This window comes from Electrona antarctica (assembly GCF_951216825.1).
Source record: "Electrona antarctica genome assembly, chromosome: 3".
Classification (NCBI taxonomy): domain Eukaryota; kingdom Metazoa; phylum Chordata; class Actinopteri; order Myctophiformes; family Myctophidae; genus Electrona; species Electrona antarctica.
The window spans coordinates 14,727,120-14,747,876 of record NC_136808.1 but is presented as its reverse complement, the minus strand read 5'-3'; the positions used below and the strand labels follow the sequence as shown (position 1 = coordinate 14,747,876).

General features: G+C 41.7%; 1 protein-coding gene across 1 annotated transcript; it reads left to right on the top strand.

The window, feature by feature from the left end:
* Positions 1-6,570: 6,570 nt before the first annotated feature.
* On the top strand, positions 6,571-18,391 carry wdr76 (WD repeat domain 76; the record flags this gene model as incomplete). Its single annotated transcript, XM_079496211.1, has 14 exons — positions 6,571-6,606; positions 7,046-7,126; positions 7,355-7,447; positions 8,721-8,782; positions 8,948-9,065; positions 10,193-10,300; positions 11,309-11,355; positions 11,508-11,661; positions 13,157-13,315; positions 14,598-14,713; positions 15,544-15,639; positions 16,337-16,486; positions 16,956-17,009; positions 17,455-18,391. 14 exons carry the CDS (start codon positions 6,571-6,573, stop codon positions 17,708-17,710), a joined length of 1,530 nt encoding a protein of 509 aa, XP_079352337.1. The 3' UTR covers positions 17,711-18,391.
* Positions 18,392-20,757: the final 2,366 nt, after the last annotated feature.

Below are 20,757 nucleotides of genomic sequence, written 5' to 3'. Positions count from 1 at the left end.
GTTTTGGACATAGGCCTAATATTAATATAGGATTCCACCCGACAGCTCCGACATGAAATGTGTTATCCTTATGCTTGTTATAAACTCTGTAATACCTTCTTTCTGTGTATATTAATTATAACACACAACTTATGAGTGTAACACATTATACTGTATCCTGTCTATTCAAACGTTTCAGCAGGACTATACAGTAGTAATAATATTGTGCTTAATCTTTGAATATGTAATTATGTTTTATTTTATTTTATTATTATTAAGCTTTGTATAGAAAAGCACCTAAGGCTTAAAAAGGCAGGCATGTACCACGTGTTTTCACGTGTTTAAAGGACCACTTCACCAATTGTCCTTCTTATCTTCATATTGGTCCTCACTAATGCTCATTATAAGATTGCGCCACCTCTGTGTCTCAGAGGAGGACTGTGGACAGTTCAGAAACCACCAGCGACTACCAGTGGCATCATGAGTAGGCATGTTTGGTCATTTCAAACTCTTTGAAAATGTGTTTTTGATAAGTTTCTATAGAGGGTATGCACGTGACATCACCATCATACCTAGGCTGGAAGTAATGCGGGAACGCCTACTGAGTGGCAAAAAACTACTTTCTGGCCTTGACAGCCCATACATCCAAACAGAAAAGTCCTATCTGATTGCATTAAACAACGTTCAACTACGTTAAATTCACTTTGCCACTCGATTTGCCACTCAATTTTCCATTCACTTTATGCATGTGCATACCCTCTATAGAGAGGCTGTCTATTAGATTGGAATCCACATTGATGATGTCACTGGTAGGCAGTCTTCCTAGTTAGGGAGGACCAATTGTATAAGATTATGGTTGAAAATGGCTGAAGTGCTCCATCAAATCTTATCTAGAACAGTATGTGCTGTATTTACTGTAACTTCCACCCATGCACTTTCATTTACAGTATACCCTAAAAAGCACTAGTTCTCTCAACGTCGGGCACGGGGGACCACCAGGGGTCCAAATGGATCCTTACAGGTCTGTAACTCTGACAGTGTACAAATGGAACAAAATGGTTACATTTGTACACTCTGAGTTAATTTAACACTGAGGATTACACCGTGCTCATGTAGATTGGGTCCCAGAGATTAAAAACAAAAAATAAAAAACTATCAAATAGGAGTCTATGGTGTAATGCATATGAAACTGGTGAGCCTTGAAATTGAAAAGGCATTTAACTCTGAGAGCATACAAATGGAAACAAATGGACGTGTAAGGGTCCATTTGGTCCCAGGTGGTCCCCAAACCTGAGGTTGAGAAACAGTGCTATTGCTATAAACAGACACATCAAATGTTAGCCAGTGGTATGAGAATTATATTTCAATCTTTATTCTAACAGCTTGACAAGTCTTTCCAGTTTTGTATAAAAACAAATTGTATCCTTTCCTGATTACCTCTTGTTAATAAATATATTCTTTCTCAGGGGGAAAAGGTGTCTTTGAGTGAAGCAAGTGGATTATAAAACCATAAGTAGCCAAAAGATATCTAACTATAGTTCTGTATCAGGGCTCACTTGAAAAAAGCGTTCATGGCCCACCCATTGACTTACTTACTGTCACTGTTTAGTGGTCAGATGGGTTGCTGCACATTTTGAGGGCACATTTCTTAGAGCATGTATATTTTAATGATCGATTATAATATAAATGATAATATAGCCTACTTTAAATTTTGATATCACAATGAAAACTAATATAGGGCACAGCCAGGACAGGAAAGAGGCCCTGGGGCCCCCCACCTATAGACACTGCAGCACAAGAGTGGAGCAACTGGAGCTAACAACACTGCAGACTCTAGAGCTCAAGACCCTGCATGCTAGACAGGAGGAGGGTGTGGAGGGCAGCGATTCACGAGTCCCCTAGTAGACTCCTGAATCGCTGCCCTGCACACCTTCCTCCTATAGTCAACACTAACTAGGGCCTAGTTAGTGTTGACTAGTCCGCACTCGCATTGCATCGCTGTTATTTCACCAAGGTGTAGTTGCGAACGAAGTGATTGCGAACGAAGTGAGCACTAACTATAGAAGCTGGCCAAAACTGTCTGTCTGTCTGTGTGTCTGTGTGTGTGTCACGCTGTAACACCACCCGCCCGCCACCAGAGGGCAACTGAAATTGGAACGATACAGAGAAGAAATTGGAACGATACAGAGTTCTCTGTGTGTGTGTGTGTGTGTGTGTGTGTCAGACTGCCACAACAGCTTCGTTCGCTTCCCGCATTGACGCGTCTTACTTGTTATATACTCAGTGTGAGTGGTGGAAGAAGTACTGTCTATATACATGTACTGTACTGTACTGTTCAAAATGCCTACCTTATAGTCAGAGGTCATTCCACAGTTTGGAAGCCAGGGGAGGCAGGGTGGAGTATCGCACAGGCCTACCAGTCCCAGGCACAGGGGCCCAAGAGCAGGGGGTCCCTCCCTAGCCAGGAGCCTCTGCGTGAATTGTTGCTGTTATTAACTCTGCGATTCTTGTCAAAGGGCTTTTAATAGTAATTTATGTCAATAACATAAAAACTGAAATGGCCAAAACATTAGCTTTGTAGATGTCACAAGAAAGACACCATCACCATACCTTTTAAATGTAGTCTGCCCAGGGGCCTATTGTTTTAAGTTAGAAGGACAGACGTCATGTGTCTGCTGATCTAAGGCAGTGGTTCTCAAGCGAACCATCTATAATTTCAAGGATAACTCTGACAGTGTACAAATAAAATGGAATGGAAGAACAGACCTGTAATTAAAGCTCGCCCCTAACCACACCAAAGGGTCACCATGCAACTCCTTGGGTCTAAACGGTTGCAAGGAGTTAACACTAAAACTGTCTCGACCCTTTGGTGTGGTTTGGGCCATTGAATTCCATGTGTTGAATCACTAGGGTCAACATGGGTCAACGTGGGTCAACGTGCAACAAGACATATCACACTGCAGGAGTCAACGCTAAAACCGTCTCGACCCTTTGGTGTGGTTAGGGCTTAAGGGTCCATTTGGAGCCCGCTCAATGTCCCTGAGGTGTGTGTAGGGTGTATAGGTGTGTAGGTGTAGGGCAAGGCTGGGACTGAGGGGCCAGGGTGAGTTGAGTATATGACATGGTTTTGTGTTGAAATATGAACACACAAATGACTTTTTGATAAATAAAAAATTAACAAAAGATACACACATGCACACAGACACATGAAATGTATTGCCTCATTTATGAATTTCAATGGCAATTATTGATTTATTTTAATATCCATATATTTTATTTAATATTTACCTAAAGGGATATTTCACTTTCAAATAAAATAAACATTAAACAATATATATATTAAAAAAAATGTAATGGAAAAATCACGGCCCCTCACATTAGAAGAACATATAACACAATAGAACCAAGTACGGGTATACTGTGAATCTATTATGGCTTAAATGGAGCTAGTTGGAAGTTACAAATATGTTTGAAAGTTAAATATCATTTTAAATGGCATTGCAGTAATACAGTAGACTTAATACAATGTAAACCTCAAGTTCACGCACCAGTTCAGTAGCGTCCATGGCGGTAATGCACAAGGGAAGAAAAGACAAAAAGAAGAACCAATCAGCTGTTTGGATGGTCAGCTGTTTGGATCGATACAGGCGCACACCATGATCTAGGAAAAATAAAGAGGAATGTGCACGGACGTGTGGCCCGGTCCCCTGCGGGAGGTTTGCACATGTGCAGTGTAAACAGGAACTGCGATGATGCAGTGTTCCAGCAGAGGTGCTAGATAGAAAGCTCATAACTTGTGATGTAAATAATGAGATCCAGAACAGTTGAGAATTAAACAGAAGTCACCCTTCCCTTTTCAAATGTTTTATATCATCCACAGCACTTGAATAAACAGTATCCATGTTCCTTTGTCACAAAAATAAAAGTTTAACACATGTAGGCTTTAGGCTACTACAATCAAAGCAAGCATCAAAAGAACATGGAAAATCCACAAAAGAAAAATATAACAAAAACATTAACATTTAGTAAACGTCCTTTATCTTTCAGTCTGTTATACACAACATTTTTCCCCAGTTATGAAATTGATATATATTTTTTAAATAAAAACCAAAATCAACATTGTACTATTCTTTTTTTTGTATATCCTTTTTATTATTTCAGTTCAGACTCAGCAACTCTCATGCACCTCTAGCACCTCGTTGCAACACATGATCTGTACTGATTGGACGATTCCTCTGGGCGGCAGTTTCACTTCCGTAAATCTAAGTTCCTTTCCTTGCGCGTTCCTTGCAGTCACCAGTCAGTGCTCCAGCCAGAGTTCCTTGCAGTCAGTGCTGCTCCAGCCAGAGTTCCAGACAGCACCGCATGCTCCTCTTTAGCACTTATATTATTATATATATTAATATAGTAGTAATATAACCACTAATCGTTCAGCACCTGGAAATTACAACAGAACTTTACTGACAAGAAAACTAAGAAGCTGTGTGGTGAGTTCTAGAAGAAGCTGCATAAGAAAAGAAGAAAGTCAGATTCATGTTTATGCAACACGTTGTTGAATAATGTTGTCTATGACGCTCGTATAGGTACTTCTCGAGCGTGATTATGACAGCAATGTAATGTTTCAGGGCTAAATGTTGTCATGTAATGTTGTAGCCGCTGCAACACTAGATTGGTTTAATGGGATCTGAGGAGCCCCCGTACCTTTTCTGTAACCTCGCCTCACCAGGCTTTCCACCTCGATCGGAGGAAACCTTTTCTGTATTTTGGACCATGCAAAATACAGTGAGCCAGGGTCCTGGTCCTGGATGTATTTTGGACGGCCGAAAGGGGCTAGGATCTGAGTCATGTTGCAGACAGTACCGTAATGTTTACTACTATAATCAATGGAAGATGTGAATATGAACTATATGAAGCATATTCAGCTATAATGCATAATTAATGTATCATTTGAGTGATGTTGATTACAACTACAATAGCCAAGAAGCCTTATGTACAAAAGAAACAAATGCATGGACATTATTTGAATTCAAAAGGTTGGTATGTTAAGGGCTCGGGGATATGTGCTACTATTAGACTGTTCCACTGATAGTGTAACAGTAACAGCCTTTCCAGTGAGCCAATAACATGTAGGGCTATATCTTGCGCCACCCATGTGACCCATTAACCCTTATCCCTAAACTTATTTGCCATTTTAAATAGTTCAAATAGCTGATCTACAAGCTCACAACGTGTAGATGTAGATCGGCTAGTTGAACTATTTTAAAAGGATTGTCAAATAGTAAAAAATGGCAAATAAGTTTAGGGATAAGGTTGGTGCAAGATGGAGCCTGTAGTCTAGTTGCCAGAATGTGAACCTGGACATTTTGAGTACCCTAAGGTATGTTAGAAATGAGTAGGCTATGGGTCCCCAGCATTTAGATACTGCCGGATGTTCACTTGCATATGTTGGGCAATTTTCATAATTAGCTTAATAAGATGGGGTACCATTAGAGATGTCCCGATACTGTATCTGTATCGGGAAAAGTATCGGATCGGCCCTCATTTGTCATATCGGTATCGGCGAATATGCCAGTCAACCACCGATCCGATATAGGGGTAAGGGGTTGACAACTAGGGCAGGTAAATAAAATGTTGGGGCATGTGGAGTTTGCTTTGGAGTTGCCCAAACTGCAAGTGCACATAAATATGAGTGAGGAGTCTGCTATAAACACAACATGAGATCACAACACTGGTATCGGTATTTGGTATCGGTATCGACTAACACAGAAATTGAGGTATCGGGATCGGATCGGAAGCGAAAAAAAGTGTATCGGGACATCCCTAGGTACCATTAACGTATATAAGGCAACATTTTCAAAATTTCATTATGCTTTATGTAGCATGTGACAGATCAAACTAGGGTTTTTTTATGATTCTGAGCGTCAAAATGATTCCCCGTTAATTTTCCTCATAGACATTTCAAAAAGTATTTATTTAAAGACCTTTTAAGCCTCGTACAAAGCCAACTCGAGTTGTGACAGATCATGACAACAAACACAATTTTTCGGTCCGAACAAATAATTAGAAAGAAGAAGAAAACGGCAGATGACAACACTTTCTTTTGTTGTTTTTCTTCTTTGTAATTATTTGTTTGGCCCAAAATGTTGTGTTTGTCACAACTTGAGTTGGCTTTTTCCGAGGCGTAATCGTCTTTAAATAAATACTTTTTGAAATGTCTATGGGAAAAATGAATGAGGAATTCACTTCTGGTCCTAGCGTCGTCATGAAAGGGGGCGGGACTGCGACGCTCTATTGCAAGCATTAGTTTGCACGAAAAACACTCCTGGGGCTAAATCCGGCCATAGCCACTTGCCCAAATGTACTGACCTCATCATATTTTGTGATGACGGCTGTGGTCGTTTTTAGCTGAAGGAGTTGAGTGACCCCAACTCCATTGGGGTCCTTTTAAAAAAATAGTGTTTTAAAAAAAATAGTGTTTACCCTGTCTGTTACCACAGAGCTACAGTACTGTTACAGAGCTACATTACAGTTAAAGTTATGCAACGCTATAAAAGCTGACAGGTTAATGAACCACCATTCATTTTCCAGAATATGAGCTCATCTGAGTCTCGACCCAAGAAGATAAAGGTGGGCTGCAAACTGACTTTAAGCTGCCAGGGTTTTCCACCAAAGTCATTCTACAGTGTGACTGCTGTACGTTTTAAAAAACACTTAGAACACACTGCACTTAGAAAAAAGAAAGTAACGGTATAAAGTATAACGGTATACAGGGCTACATTACATTTAGAGTTATGTGAAGTTATAAAAGCTGACACTTTAATGAACCATCATGATTCATTCTCCAGAGTATGAGCTCATCTGAGTACAACCCTGATGATCCACCCAGGCGATCAACTCGACAGGAGAAAACAACCAGTCACACACTGAGTGAAAACCGTCCTAAAAAGGTGGGACTCTAAAAGAGAGGAAATTAAGCTGTCTGATTACATTATTTTTTGTATTTTACATTTGTTTTGGATGTCTTATTTGAGTTACCTATTTTCTATCCTTGTTGGTCATTTTTAAGGATGAGACAAGTGATAAAAGGAAGAGACAAAACAAGACCAAGGCCAAAACAGAGGATTCTGATGCTGAAAACAGTGATGTAGTATGTTATATGTTTTATGTGTCATCAATTTGTCATTGTCATTTAACTACAAAAACAACAGTCCTTTAACTTTCATTATATGACATGTAGTTGTCATATATACTTTTTCACTGTAATTGCCATTACATTTCCTCATACAAAACTGAGTCCATTGAAAATAAAGTCCTGTTGCAAAAGAAGATAAATGCATTTTAATAGTTTATTTTTTATTTATTTTTTTCAATTCAGGGTGAACATAGAAGACTGTCTGCATATGAGCTGGAACGTCTAGAGAACATAAGACAGAACAAAGTTTTCCTGTCCTGCATCAATTTACCACAGGTAAAAACTCTGTTGTAGCTTCAGCAGCACTGCTGTGGTTATTGGTTTAAATCAGGACCCTTCACACAACAGTGCGAGTACTATTAGTCCTTACCCATTCTTAAAGCTGCTATAAGTAATAATATGTCAACATTTTAATGACTTTTTTTCCCCTTTTTTTTTCCGGACAGCCAGCAATGGGTAAAACGCTCCCCAAAAACGTAGTCTCTGTGACATATCTAGCGGCCGCAATCTGCATTCAAAGTTATTCCTAGAAGCTTTGTCATTAGTCAATTTGCCTGTCTACTTCCTGATTGGTTAGTCATTTCGACCAGGCTTCTAGGAACCGAACATCTTTGAATGCAGATTGTGGCCCCTAGATTTGTCACAGAGACTACATTTTTGGGGGGGAGCGTTTTACTCATTGCTGGCTGTCTGAATACCAAAAAATAAAAAAGTCATTAAAATCTGGACATATTATTGCTTATAGCAGCTTTAATAATTATTGTTAGTCCTTACCAGTTCGAAGTTCGATCATAGCCTGTTATTGATACATTTTGAAGCAAGCTATAGGCTACAATTCCTATGCTGCATAGTATTACGCTATACCATGTCTCCCCCTATTGACCGTTTATGGTACGTACGCTCCATTAGCACCGGTCCCGTCGACTCACGAGCTGTCGGACTCACAGACGTGTCAATGTCACACACACACACACACACACACACACACACACACACACACACACGACAAGCAACACCTACCCCCTGTTGCCCCCCCCCCATACACACACGTTCTACAGCGTCACTTCTTCCCAACATGCATTTCACTGCGTGACTTGCATGTCACGTGTTCGGCGGTAGCCAATGGGAACCACTTACTCGCGTGTCACGTGATCTAAAATGGCAACCACGCATGCGCAGTACGGGGGCGACATACAGTACACACACAGATAGATATTTCTTCAGTTAGTATTTTAGATAGACATGTTTGCCATACACAAATGATGTTTTCATCGTAAATTACGTCCATTAAAAGTCATTGATTACATTGATGCTCCATCGTGTTCACATTCCCTCACATCCACAGTATTGGTGTCACTGACCTTAGACCTTCAGTGCCTTTTGAACCCCACGTAAACCACATAACAAAAATAAACCTATCCCGTCACTGACCATCACTGTCTTGCAAGGCAAGCATGTATTCATCACTGACGTGTGTTGAGTTCAAAATGGTTCCTACTGTACATGACTTAGAAGAATTGTTTGCTAATTCTTTTTTCTGTCTTGAAAGGCTACTAAAGATCTGAAACGGTTAACACAACCAAAACCATCACAGAAGAGAAATCTCACAAGGTACAATCTGCTGGGATGTTTGCTACTTCTATTAGATAGAATTAAAACCCTACATACATTCTAGCTATGTGCTTGATACAAGTACATCATGCAGCAAATGACTTGGTATTTGGGTATTGGTATTTGTAGGTAAATGTTAACACAAGAACACTTTGTTTCCAGCAGGTCAAAGATTGCCGAGAAAGACGAGCTTCCTCCTCGGAAGTCCCTACGACTCCAAAAGAAAGCTTCTGACAGCGTGTCTCTTCCCCCCGAACCACGAGCAGCACTATCTATATACAATGTAATGAAACCAGTTCTTTATCTCGCCAATATACTCTTGATTGAGACCGCAGGTTGCAGGTTAACTATGAAATCGTGCATTTCCTGTCAGTTGGTCACGCCCCATATATGGTCATGCCTTGTGACATAATGTCAATATTTAGCCCATATATGGAGATCCCTGAGCAATATTGGCCAGCAACTCTACATCTCACCTCAAACCCTTAGATCTCCATATATGGAGCTGACCTGTTCTGACATTCCATATGTTGATCCATCCTTCCTCTTCGATGTCTCCCTTTTGACTGATACCTGTCCATTTAAACTCTAGACAGGCCTGCCCCAAAGTTATTAGTGCAGCTGCACCCGACAGCCGGTGAAAACAAGAGTTCTCAACAGGCCCGAAAATGTAGGCCCGGCCCTCATCAAACCCTGTACACTCAAGACACTGCCCCCGCTGCCACGCTTAGATCTCCATATATGGAGCTGACCTGTTCTGAGTCTTCTGACATTCCATATGTTGATCTGACCTCATCAAACCCTGTACATTCAATACACGCTCCATATATGGCCAGTACAGAATTCATTCCATATGTTGATCTGACCCCCCCCCCCCCCATGCCAAAGCGCCAGCACTCGCTCAGCAGTCTGCTGTCACCCAGGCGGGTATGTTGATCTGACCCCCCAATCCAAAGCACCAGCGCTTGCCCAGTGCTGCTGTCACCCAGGCGGATGCGTGCATGCGACCTCGCACTCAGGCATCTTACTGGTGTATATATATATATATATATATCTCTGCTGTCTGGAAGAAACCACCTTTCAGGAAATTAAAAAACATTCAGCTTAAGTGGAGTTAGGAGCTTTTTGTCTTTTACATTTTTTGTTTCCATTGGTTCAATATTTTTGTAACCAACACGTAAAAGGTGTTCAATAGCATTGGTTTATGAAAAAAATGAAAAAAACCTAAAAAAATGGATTTAGGTGGACTTAGTTCTATTCAGCCTATTAACCAAACAACACATTCTGTTCTGGGTTATGAGGCCAAATGAATTGACCTTGTGGTAGATTTGTGATACTTAATTAATGACGTTACACAATAGTTTGTCCTTTCTCTCATTCATTCTGTGTGTTTCTTCTCTTCACGCAAAGGCAATTGACGTTATGCCAAAGAATCCTCCTGGTCCTCTGTCCATGGATCCAGTGAACGTGGAGAGAGGCAGTGGACTGCCTCTTGAGCTTCTCCAGCTCTGCTCTGAGGTGGGAATCCTATGTGGAAGTTCAGTGGTTCTCAAACTATTTCATGTCAAGGACCCCAAATGAATGAGTTTGACGTCCAACTGAAATGACTTATTGCTGGAGAGACACGCATTTAAGATTTGTGTTGTTAAAATGTTTCAAAAATATCCCAAAATTGTAATTTTCTTTCAAGACTAACAAATACCAAATCTACAAGCTCCCGTTGCAATGCAATGTGTTGTGAGCTTGTAGAGCGGCTATTTAATAGTCAGTGGGCCTCATTCAGTAAACTTGGGTTTGCACAGATTTTGTGCAGTTTGGGGGCACAATATGCCTAAAACATTTCGTATAATAATGCCAAACCTCAAATAAAATATTTGTCATCACATAGAAAATAAATGTCTGTTAATTATCTATTGTGTGAATGCATATTATAGACATGATGTAAAATCAACAGCAAACAATAGTTTGGTGTTTTCTGCAAATGTGGTCATAATTTCGCAAGACTATCATGCGTTATGTTGCAGGACTCAGTCTGGAGGCAACAGACGCACCTCCAATGTCGGCGATATTAATTAATTATTGATCACACATTAGGATTAGCCTAAAAGACTCACCATCTGATGGTTACAGGATACTATTATTTGTTGGAGGGGGGGGGGGGGGTTAAACTTTGTAAACCTTTTTATTCTCATTACACATTACTTCATGAATCATCAATCAGTTCAGTTGATTCATTGTGCGATCGAGGCACTCTCTAACAGACAGAACAGATGTAAGTTGTCAAGGTGGTGATGTGGTGATGCAACACATTGTAAGCTTGCAGATCTGTTATTTTTTTCCATGTTTATTTCCGGTTGAATGGGGCGTGGAACAATGTAAATGGTCGATATGGGAGCGAGCTTGTGATACAGTATACCCCCACCCAACAACACACACACACACACACGCTCACACACACTCTGTCAATGTCCTGTGTTATTTCTGGTCATTAAGTCAAAGCTACTCTGTTGTCATTACACTCTGCAGGTCTCCGCAAATGCAAATGAAGAAAAGGTGGATCTTGATCTGAAGCAGTAAGTCTTCAAAAGTAACAAGCTACAGTATAACAAAAAACAAAACAAGTGGCAAAGATGTCAACATGCAATACCATGTATCATTGGAAGCGCTTTTAGAAAAAGTGACAAATGATTGTTGCAGATACAGAGATATTGTTGCCTTGTTGCAGGTACTGCTCTGCTCTTAAGAACATGAAAATACCCAAAGATGGAGTTGCCAAGGTAGTGAAGGATCGAATCTTCTCAGCAGCTTTCCACCCCTGCACTAGCAGCCTGCTCATGGCTGCAGGAGACAAGTGGGGGAAAGTGGCACTCTGGAACTTGGTGAGTTAATTTATGATCGCACAATTATTTTGCTTGCACAAATCTGCCATTCTAGCGTTACGCATGGTCGACATGTCCCTCTGTCTTTCACTAGTGATGTGCGGGTATGCTATGTTGTAAATACATTTTGTGTTGGTGTTTTGTGAAATGTATGCATAGGCTACTACAGGTGTGATTGTGAGTGCAATAAGTGCATAGAATCAATCTACCGACAACAGCTGTCAAACAGCATAGCGTAATACTAGACACTGACTCACACCTGATATTGTAATGCTGGCATTCCATATCAATCAATCATATAAAGGCATTAACGCACACAAAGGGGCAGCATTGTTTGATTCTTGGATCATGGATTAAAGTTCTCAGTCTGATTTCCGAAACTAGCAATGTTCTATTGATTGCTTGAATGGACCTTACGGTAAGCCTAGCCTGGGCACCATTCCATTTCGGGTTCATGAACCGGTCGGGAGCGGATGATATCGCTACGTCATGTTGTAGTGTTGTTTTGTAGTCAGCAATCTCCCGGAACTTCCTTTTCCCTCAAACCGATTTTTCCCAATAAAAGCTACAGGCTACGAGAGCTTTTAGTGTTATTCTTCCGGTTTGAGGGAAAAGGAAGTTCCGTTTGATTGTTCCTGCCTGATGACTACAAAACAATACTACAACATGACGTTACGATATCATCCGCTCCCGACCGGATCATACGGCACTTTTGGAACGGAGACCAGGCTTTCCTCCGAGGTGGAAAGCCTGGTGAGGCGAGGTTACGGTAAGCCCCACCCGCTCGCGCACCTCCCCCGCCCCACCGCCGATACAGTACAGGACAAGCATGTCCTACTACCTGCTAGTCCTCCACTGAGGACCATGTTATATCTGCGTTTTTCCAAAGAGGAATAGAAGTATTCATATCAACAACATCCATACTATAATAACGCCATGGTGAAACGTTGCTGTTGGGCTTACCCTTTTCTGCACATTGTATCCAAAAAGTGAAGGTCCGCTAATGGTCTAAAGTTTAGACCATCCAAAAAGTGAAGGTCCGCTAATGGTCTAAAGTTTAGACCATTAGCGGACCTTCAATTTTTGGATTCCGCATTTCCGCTTCCATTTTTTTCAAGGATTCCGCATTTCCGCTTCGTTTTTTTCAAGGAAGTTGAAATGCTTTAGCGCCTCCCCTGGTCGAATGTGTAGATTTTCCAACTGACTCCAGTTCAGTCGACAACTTCCTTGAAAAACATTAATGGCTGCTCTTTGCTGTGTCACTATTGTGGGATCTCTGTATGAAAGTAGCTATTGACTCACTGAAGGATTGGGGTTTGTGATTGATTCTGTTATATCTTTCTGTCTTTGTAGAATTAATAGTGCTAATTCTGTCAGACAACATACGTACAAACGATAAACCCAACATTTGATAGTAAATGTCTAAATTCTGTAATAGATTTAAATGAGATTGTAACCCTAAATGCTCAGTGTTTCATGTCTTTGTGGTGTCCAGGGTGCTGGTTGGGGTGTTGATGGTGTGTTGTTGTGGGAGGCCCACACTCGTCCAGTGTCTTGCATGGCGTTTTCCAAGGCTAATCCTGCCCACCTGCTGAGCCTGAGCTATGATGGATCTCTACGCTGCATGGACATAGAGAAGGCCATCTTTGATGATGTAAGTTAACCCATTTTGACCTGAGATCAGATTCTAAAAATGTCTTCTACATCCTGACAGTTTTCTGAAAAAGCTATGTTTCGTCGTTCTTCGATTTTTCAAAAATAGCAGACCTACAAGCTCGTAGCGCGCCACTCGGTGGCGCGCTATGAGCTTGTAGATCTGCTATTTTTCAATAGCTAAAGCATAACATAATGCTAACACCAAAAGTGGTTCCAGCCCAAAATGGGTGGGAACCCACCCATTTTTTCTATTCACAACTTCTATTCCCACATCGCACACAAACCTCTATGTATTTATGTATATTGTTTTCTTTTTGGATATTGTTTATAATGCGTTGATCGATTGTTGTTTTTTTATTGACAAAACGTGCATATGCAATTATGCAGGACATGTATAATGCAGAAGAATATAATCTATACTATGTAATTAATTTCTAGCTACACATTGTCGGTGCTTTCAATCAACTTTTAATCCATTAATGTATAGCCACTTTAAAATATGAACACTGGAAAATGTCCGGTGTTGGTCGTCAGTGTTCACACATGTAGCATGCAACAGACCGTCCGTTTCAGATGCGTTCACACGTTCAATATAGTAAATACTCTGTTTAAGGTGAGGGGTGGGGTCTGGGTAGTAGACACAGACGCACACATTGGCTACACCCACGTAAATATAACACAGGCACAGCATGACGGAGATGCAAGGATCAAATGCTATATTTTTCAGAGAACATTGGTCTATATACAGCCAAGTGTGCACTGCAGAGGGGAGTGGCTACTGCAGTAGTAAAGAAACGTTAATGCTCAATCGGTGAATATTTCCAACTCGAACGCTAAAAAAAGCAGAATGATTAAATTCTCTGAATGTAAATTCACCTGACAATCACAGCGTCCACACACAGCGGTTTGAGCCAAATCAGACGTTACCTGGAGGACTTAAGTCAAGGGGTCTGCCCGCATAAAATCTGTTGCATGTCCGATCCTACTTAACCGGAATGTTGCGTTGATACATACTGCCCCTCTGTCTGAAAGTGGCTTATAACATTAGTTGCTGACTGTTATTTGAGTGTGTTGAACGTTCACGTTTGATGTTTGCACATGTCTTTGTGGAGGACTAGAAAGCTGCAATCATGGCTGGCTATTGCCAGGGAGAAGGCTGGCCCCACTTCAGCCTCGAGCAGTAATGATCCGATCCTACCTCCTTCAGTTGGAATTAACTTGCCGTCCATAGCTACAGATCACACAGGAAATCTACAGCATCGTTCTTGTTGTCCTACCAGGTGTATGACACAGAGGACAGCCTGAAGACCTTTGACTTCCTGTCAGATGACTGTTCCACTCTAGTGGTCGGGGCCTTGAATGGTGATGTTGCCATTGTTGACAGACGGACTCCAGGGTAAATAATGTAGCAGGATTTTATTAAACAATTGGTGCTATTGCTAGTAGCACATCTAGAAGTCACAAGGAGTATAGTAGTCATTTCAAAGCTTAACTACTGTAACTCCCTCGTTGATGGCTTTCCAGCATGCTCACTTTAAAGGACCACGTCACCACCTTTCAACATATCTTCATATAATAGGTCCTCACTAATAATCATGATAAAATGGCACGATTTTTTTCTACTCAGTCTGTCTCATAGGAGGGATGTGGGCAGTTTAGAAACAGTCCTCCAGTGACATCATCATTAGACAGATTTTGTTTTAAAACAAAAATGTTTAGATTTTCATTATCGTGAGAACGATGGCTTCCATTTTCGCATTGCAACTTTTCAGGACAAGAAAGCCTGCAGTTTCTATTAGCTTTTATTCCCCATCGATGATGTCACTGGAGGACGGTTTCTGAACTGCCCACAGCCCTCCTATGAGACACAGACCGAGTAGGAAAAAAATTGCGCCATTTTTTTCATGATTATTAGTGAGGACCCATTATATGAAGATAGGTTGAAAAGTGGTGAAGTGATCCTTTAAGCAACTCCACATGAATGAGAATGATGCAGCACACCTGGTTTTCAACCAGCTGAAGTTTCCCCCCTTTACTTTCCCTCTTTTGGCACCTGTTTGCTGACCGCACCCAGTGCAAAACACTGATGTTGGTCTTTTTCTTTTCTCTTTTCAATGCTATTGAACACCCTTTACATATAAATGGACTTTACTAAGTGTGAATATGTTTTGTATAATGAGTCTTTACTAAGGTGTGAATGTGTGATGGGTTTTCATTTCTTTGCAGAAACTCCCACGAGTCTGTTAACACATTGGACACAATCATTCGATGTGTCAACGTCCATCCTCTGCACAAGCAATACTTTGTGGTTGCTGAGAACAGGTATGTATCATTCATATCATGTTATTTAAACTATAGTAGAGCAAGTATGTATCATACTTCAAAGTTCCCACTGGTCCTTTTTAAGTATATAAAAAAAGTTGTTGGCAAGTCATGGAATGATCAATTTTGTCATTAAAGTAAAAGAATAGAGTGCTCGGGTGGTGCAGTGGTAGAAATCCCTGCGCACCATCACAGGGGTTGTGGATTCGAATCCACCTTGGTGCATCTATGGGAACACAATTGGCCCGTGTTCGGGGCAATGAAGCCGGGCGGGGACGGTAATATTGGTCTTGCACAAACTCCTACAGGCTGGGGTGGCACTTGTCAGGAGGTAGTCTTGGGCGGGAGGAGAAGGCCCGACGTTCAAATGCAAAAAATTGCATATCTGATCTGACCATGAAAGCCTGACATTCCTAGTGAAGTGAAAGAGAGAGTTAAGTTGTGTCGTCACATTTATGCAAGGATGTACAGTACCGGTATGCACTTTCTAGTTTAATCTGTAGAACTCTAGATCGTGTCATACTGATCAATAACGTGATTGTGGTTGAGTAGGGTCACGTGTACACATGTGATTTCTTGAACCATGAAGATGTATAGGTTTGTGTGTATAGATGATACGCTGTACATGTTGCATTTTATATTTAATTGTAGGATGGTGAGCGTTTACCGGGATGTTGCATTTTATATTTAATTGTAGGATGGTGAGCGTTTACGACAGCCGCTCTCTGAAGAAGACCAACAGCAAGCCAGTGTGCCAGATGCATGGCCATAGTTTAAGCATCTCTAGTGCTTATTTCTCCTCTACTGGCAACAGAGTGCTCACCTCCTGTTTTGACAACAGGATCAGGTGAGGCTGACAGAATGTACATGAACAGTGTTGTAACTAATAGAAACTACTAGAGCAACATTACAAAACCGGACGAGAGATGCCTTGAGGTTGAATATCAGCGTTTTATCACCAAGTGATTACAGACCACCGGTTCGGTCCATATACAGACAATACTGCATGTTCTGTCCAAATGTCCTCATATATATATATATATATATATCACCATGACCATACCCTTAATGACATACCCGTTGACTTTGACTGTCAATGTTTCTATCTATCGTTCATAACATTGCTCAGAGTCATCCAATCGATATCGCTCGCGACGTTGCCGTTATAGTTGCGGTGTGGACTCTGCCATCCACTTGAGTTAGAACATATTTATCGTTATAGTTGCCATGTCTGAACGGTGCTTAAGTCAGTCAAAATGTTAACATGTAAATGAGTAAATGTTTAGTAACGCTCTAATTAAATGTTTGTCTTTCAGGATCTACGACACCAGTGCATTGATCAGCAACGCTCCCTTGATGACCTCCATAGGGTAGGCCTACAGTACATGCACTCACTCTCCCTCGTGTGTTCTGCGTTCCAACAACAATAGCTTAATCCTAGCATTTATTTCACAAGATACTGACACAAATGTGACACGCAGTCACCAAAGCATTATCCTTCAGAGTGACATAAGCGTTTGTAGGCAGAAAGGACCTTAGATGCCCCTTAGATACCCTGTCCTGTCCTGCTGGCTATCCCTATTCTACCTCTGCTACCAGCTTAGTGGCTGTACCTTTTTATACAGAACATCGGTGAACCGATGTTCCCCCCCTCCCCATCCTGTGTCGGGTCCTAAATGGAACAGCAAGACAGAAATATGGCACATTTCCACATTGAACAAGTTCTGTAACACAAGCTGAATACTGTGGTTGTGGATCCAGCTTTGTATTGTATGTGTGAGCTAATGATCTGTACAATCCCTCGTTTACGACTAGATATTACATGCAGACCGGCCGGTGGCTGAGCAAGATTACAGCCACATGGGACCCTAAACAAGAGGACTGCTTTGTGTTGGGGAGCATGGACAGACCTCGTAGAGTTCAGGTGTACCATGAGAGCGGGCAGCTCCTGCACTCCTTCCGAGACGAGGACCACCTGACCACCGTGCTGTCTGTCACAGCCTTCCACCCCAGCAGGAATGCTATTCTGGGGGGAAACTCCACAGGACGCCTGCATGTCTTCACCGACTGAGATGAACATAAAGACATGATGACACAAAACATCATGGACCACCAGTTGTCCAAATCGATCCTTTCATACCCTCAGTGATGTCTTACCTAGTGAGTATTCAATCAGTATAAATGATTCAGACACGATGCAGCTGCTTACTCATAGTTAAGATAACTAACACGTGTTGCTGTTTCTAGTTATTATGAATACAAGCCTGTGGGCCCTATTTCGCATGTCTTAAGTACTAGGTCTTAAGTGCCAGGTGTGGCCAATGCTGTTTGGCCACACCTCCAGGGCTTAAGTTAAGTCATAAGACCTGGTACTTAAGACACACAAAATGGGGCCCGTCAAAGCAATTAAGCGCTAGGTCTTCACTCTACCTCGTCAGAAGAGCACAATGATTGTATAACGTAGAGACCCTTCCAAGAATGACTTATGTTCAGTCACTGTAATGTTCTAGTTCAGACCAGCCTGTCTACACTATATTGCAGTTAAATGTAAGATAACCTGGTTCCGTTCAACATGTTGAATTACATTAATGGCTGCTATTACATTAATAGTTTGAAGTACGTTTTTCCTGACTTTGCGTGTTTGTTATGATTCGATTAAGCAATTTGTGTTGCATGTTTATTGTTATGATTCGATTAAGCAATTTGTGTTTGTTTATTTTATTCTTAACTGTTCGCCTACTGCTGTTTTGTGATGCTCTGTGAACAGATATTGTTTAGATTTATATTGCAAGACTTGTAAGACTGTTTATATAAATTAAAGTAAAAATGTGTTCTGTGATACTGGACTTTATGTAATATATTAATCAAAACTGGTTTCAATTTGTTTGCGGAGGAAGTAGCATTTAGTGACTCTGTTCTACTGTAGATGGCAGTATTGTAACAACAATCTTGTACTGTCGGGTGTGCCTGGTCTCTGAGGCTAGAGAAACCATACACAGGCCTGGGCCGTGGCTCAGCGGTCCAGGCACCTTGGCTGGTAATCCAGTCTGGCAGTGTGCCGCGGGTTCGACCAGTTTCTTACAAAGATCCTTTATAAACTAAGGTTCAACTATTGGTCACTGTGGGGGTTGAACAGAAATATTTTATGCCAAACATGAAAGTAAAGATCCCAGTCAGAATTTAAGAATGTATTCACTATAGAAGCGTCTTAATGCCACGTGTCTGTGTCGCAGTGCAATCAGAATGTGAGACACACACACAAAGCGGACATTTTGAACGAAGGCAGACAGCGATTCATCATTGCCCACTGACTGTGTGTGTTCCATGCTGGGCAGGTTGTGTTGCTGTTCCGTGTTTTTCTGTGAATTTTGTGTGTCCGCTGTACATTAGTTTGTGTGCCATTTCATGCTTTCAAAATTGTGGCCTGGGGTGCCCATCCGATTTCTCAAAAAATCGTGTACAGAGGTCTTGGGCACAACATGGGGTAATTCCCAGGACGTCTGAGGCTAAGGTTGTAGGAAAGCCCAGCTGTGATTGTAATCGGGCCATCGCATAAAAGGGGAAACCACAGCTGGTTTGAAAACGCAGGGGTAGGGTGTCAGTGACGTATCGCGGGCCTTCGCGGTCACGGAGAACGGGCCTAGGTGGTGCTTCCGCATGTGTCAGTCTATGACTTGCCCACCTGAACTGTGCACGGTGTGAGCTCACAACTTGTTCACTTCTCAATTGTAATAGATTATTGTTGACAAATACAATTTACTCCACCAGTCTTCAGTTTTTGTGAATTGAAATAATCAGTCTGGTTTAGAAGTAACAATGCAGAACATGCTGACAGACGATACAGTGACCTGACCAGATACATTACAACCACAGCCCAGCTCATTATTCCTGTTATTTTTGAGTGGTGCAACCACTCCCTTACGGAGCTATGTGTGGCTGCCTGGGTATGAGCACGAAAATAGCATGGTTGTTTTTCACCACCTATGCGCAACCTAACACAAACACTCACGACATTAACTGTATATATGATGATTTCGGGTGTGCCAGTACAGTACAGTAGAGGGACCCCCACATGGTAACTGTCATTTCTCAACCGTTTTGGACGTGGGGCGGCTCGCCGGAATCGGCCTGGGCGCGTTCCTGGGCGTCTGGATGTTCCCGAGGACCCCCACACGGAGTTGCACCACTCACTTCACACGGGTGTGGTTTTTTTATAGACATTAACAGCTCATATTCCTGTGTAGGCCTACATTTTATAGACAAGAACTGCTCATATTTACTGTACATTTTATATTAATTTGCATGTGGGGGAATGTTGACAGTGAGGCTCAATGAAGGACAGATGGCAGCCATGGTGGAAAAAGTATTAATGTTTTTTTTTACTACAGTGTAGAAAAGCCAATGGTTTTATAGTTTATGATGCGATGTGAGTACATATGAGTTCTAATCGCCACTAGATGGGGCTGTATTATAAGAATAGACGTCCGTAATGTTCAATTCAATTTAGATCTAAACTCCATCCTGTAACTCCGGGACATGTTTTAATAGGAAAGCATGCCTAACACCTGTGATGCATACAGTCATAGGTCTACTAATATTCCCAGGGAATGTTCATAATGGTGTGGTGACACCACACCATTATGAAAACCACAGTGGTGTTCTATTCGTGAATATGCATTTTTCTAATCACACACACACACACACACACACACGTCTCTCACAGGTGAGCACGGAGCACGTACAGTATGGTTCATATCCCATAGTCTAGAGGTACGGTCGACCATGCAACCTACAAATTGAACAGAACTACGTTTTTGCCACACCATGGCATGGTGTCCTCTATCAAGGTCATACGGATACACCTCGTACCTTTTCTAGTTGTATGCACACGTCCAGACTCCACAGCTATTCACATTAAACTCCCAGTCTGTACAACCCCTCATTATTACGACTTTTTAATAGACATGCACAGCCTGGCTACCAATTAACCAATCGCAGCACGACCGACAGTCCCTCGGGGCTATGGGATCCAAACATGCAGCGACGGAATCTCACGGTTCTCGCTCCCCATTGGCGGGTGGACGCGTCAGTCGAGCTATGCGCCCCGCCCAGCAGCAC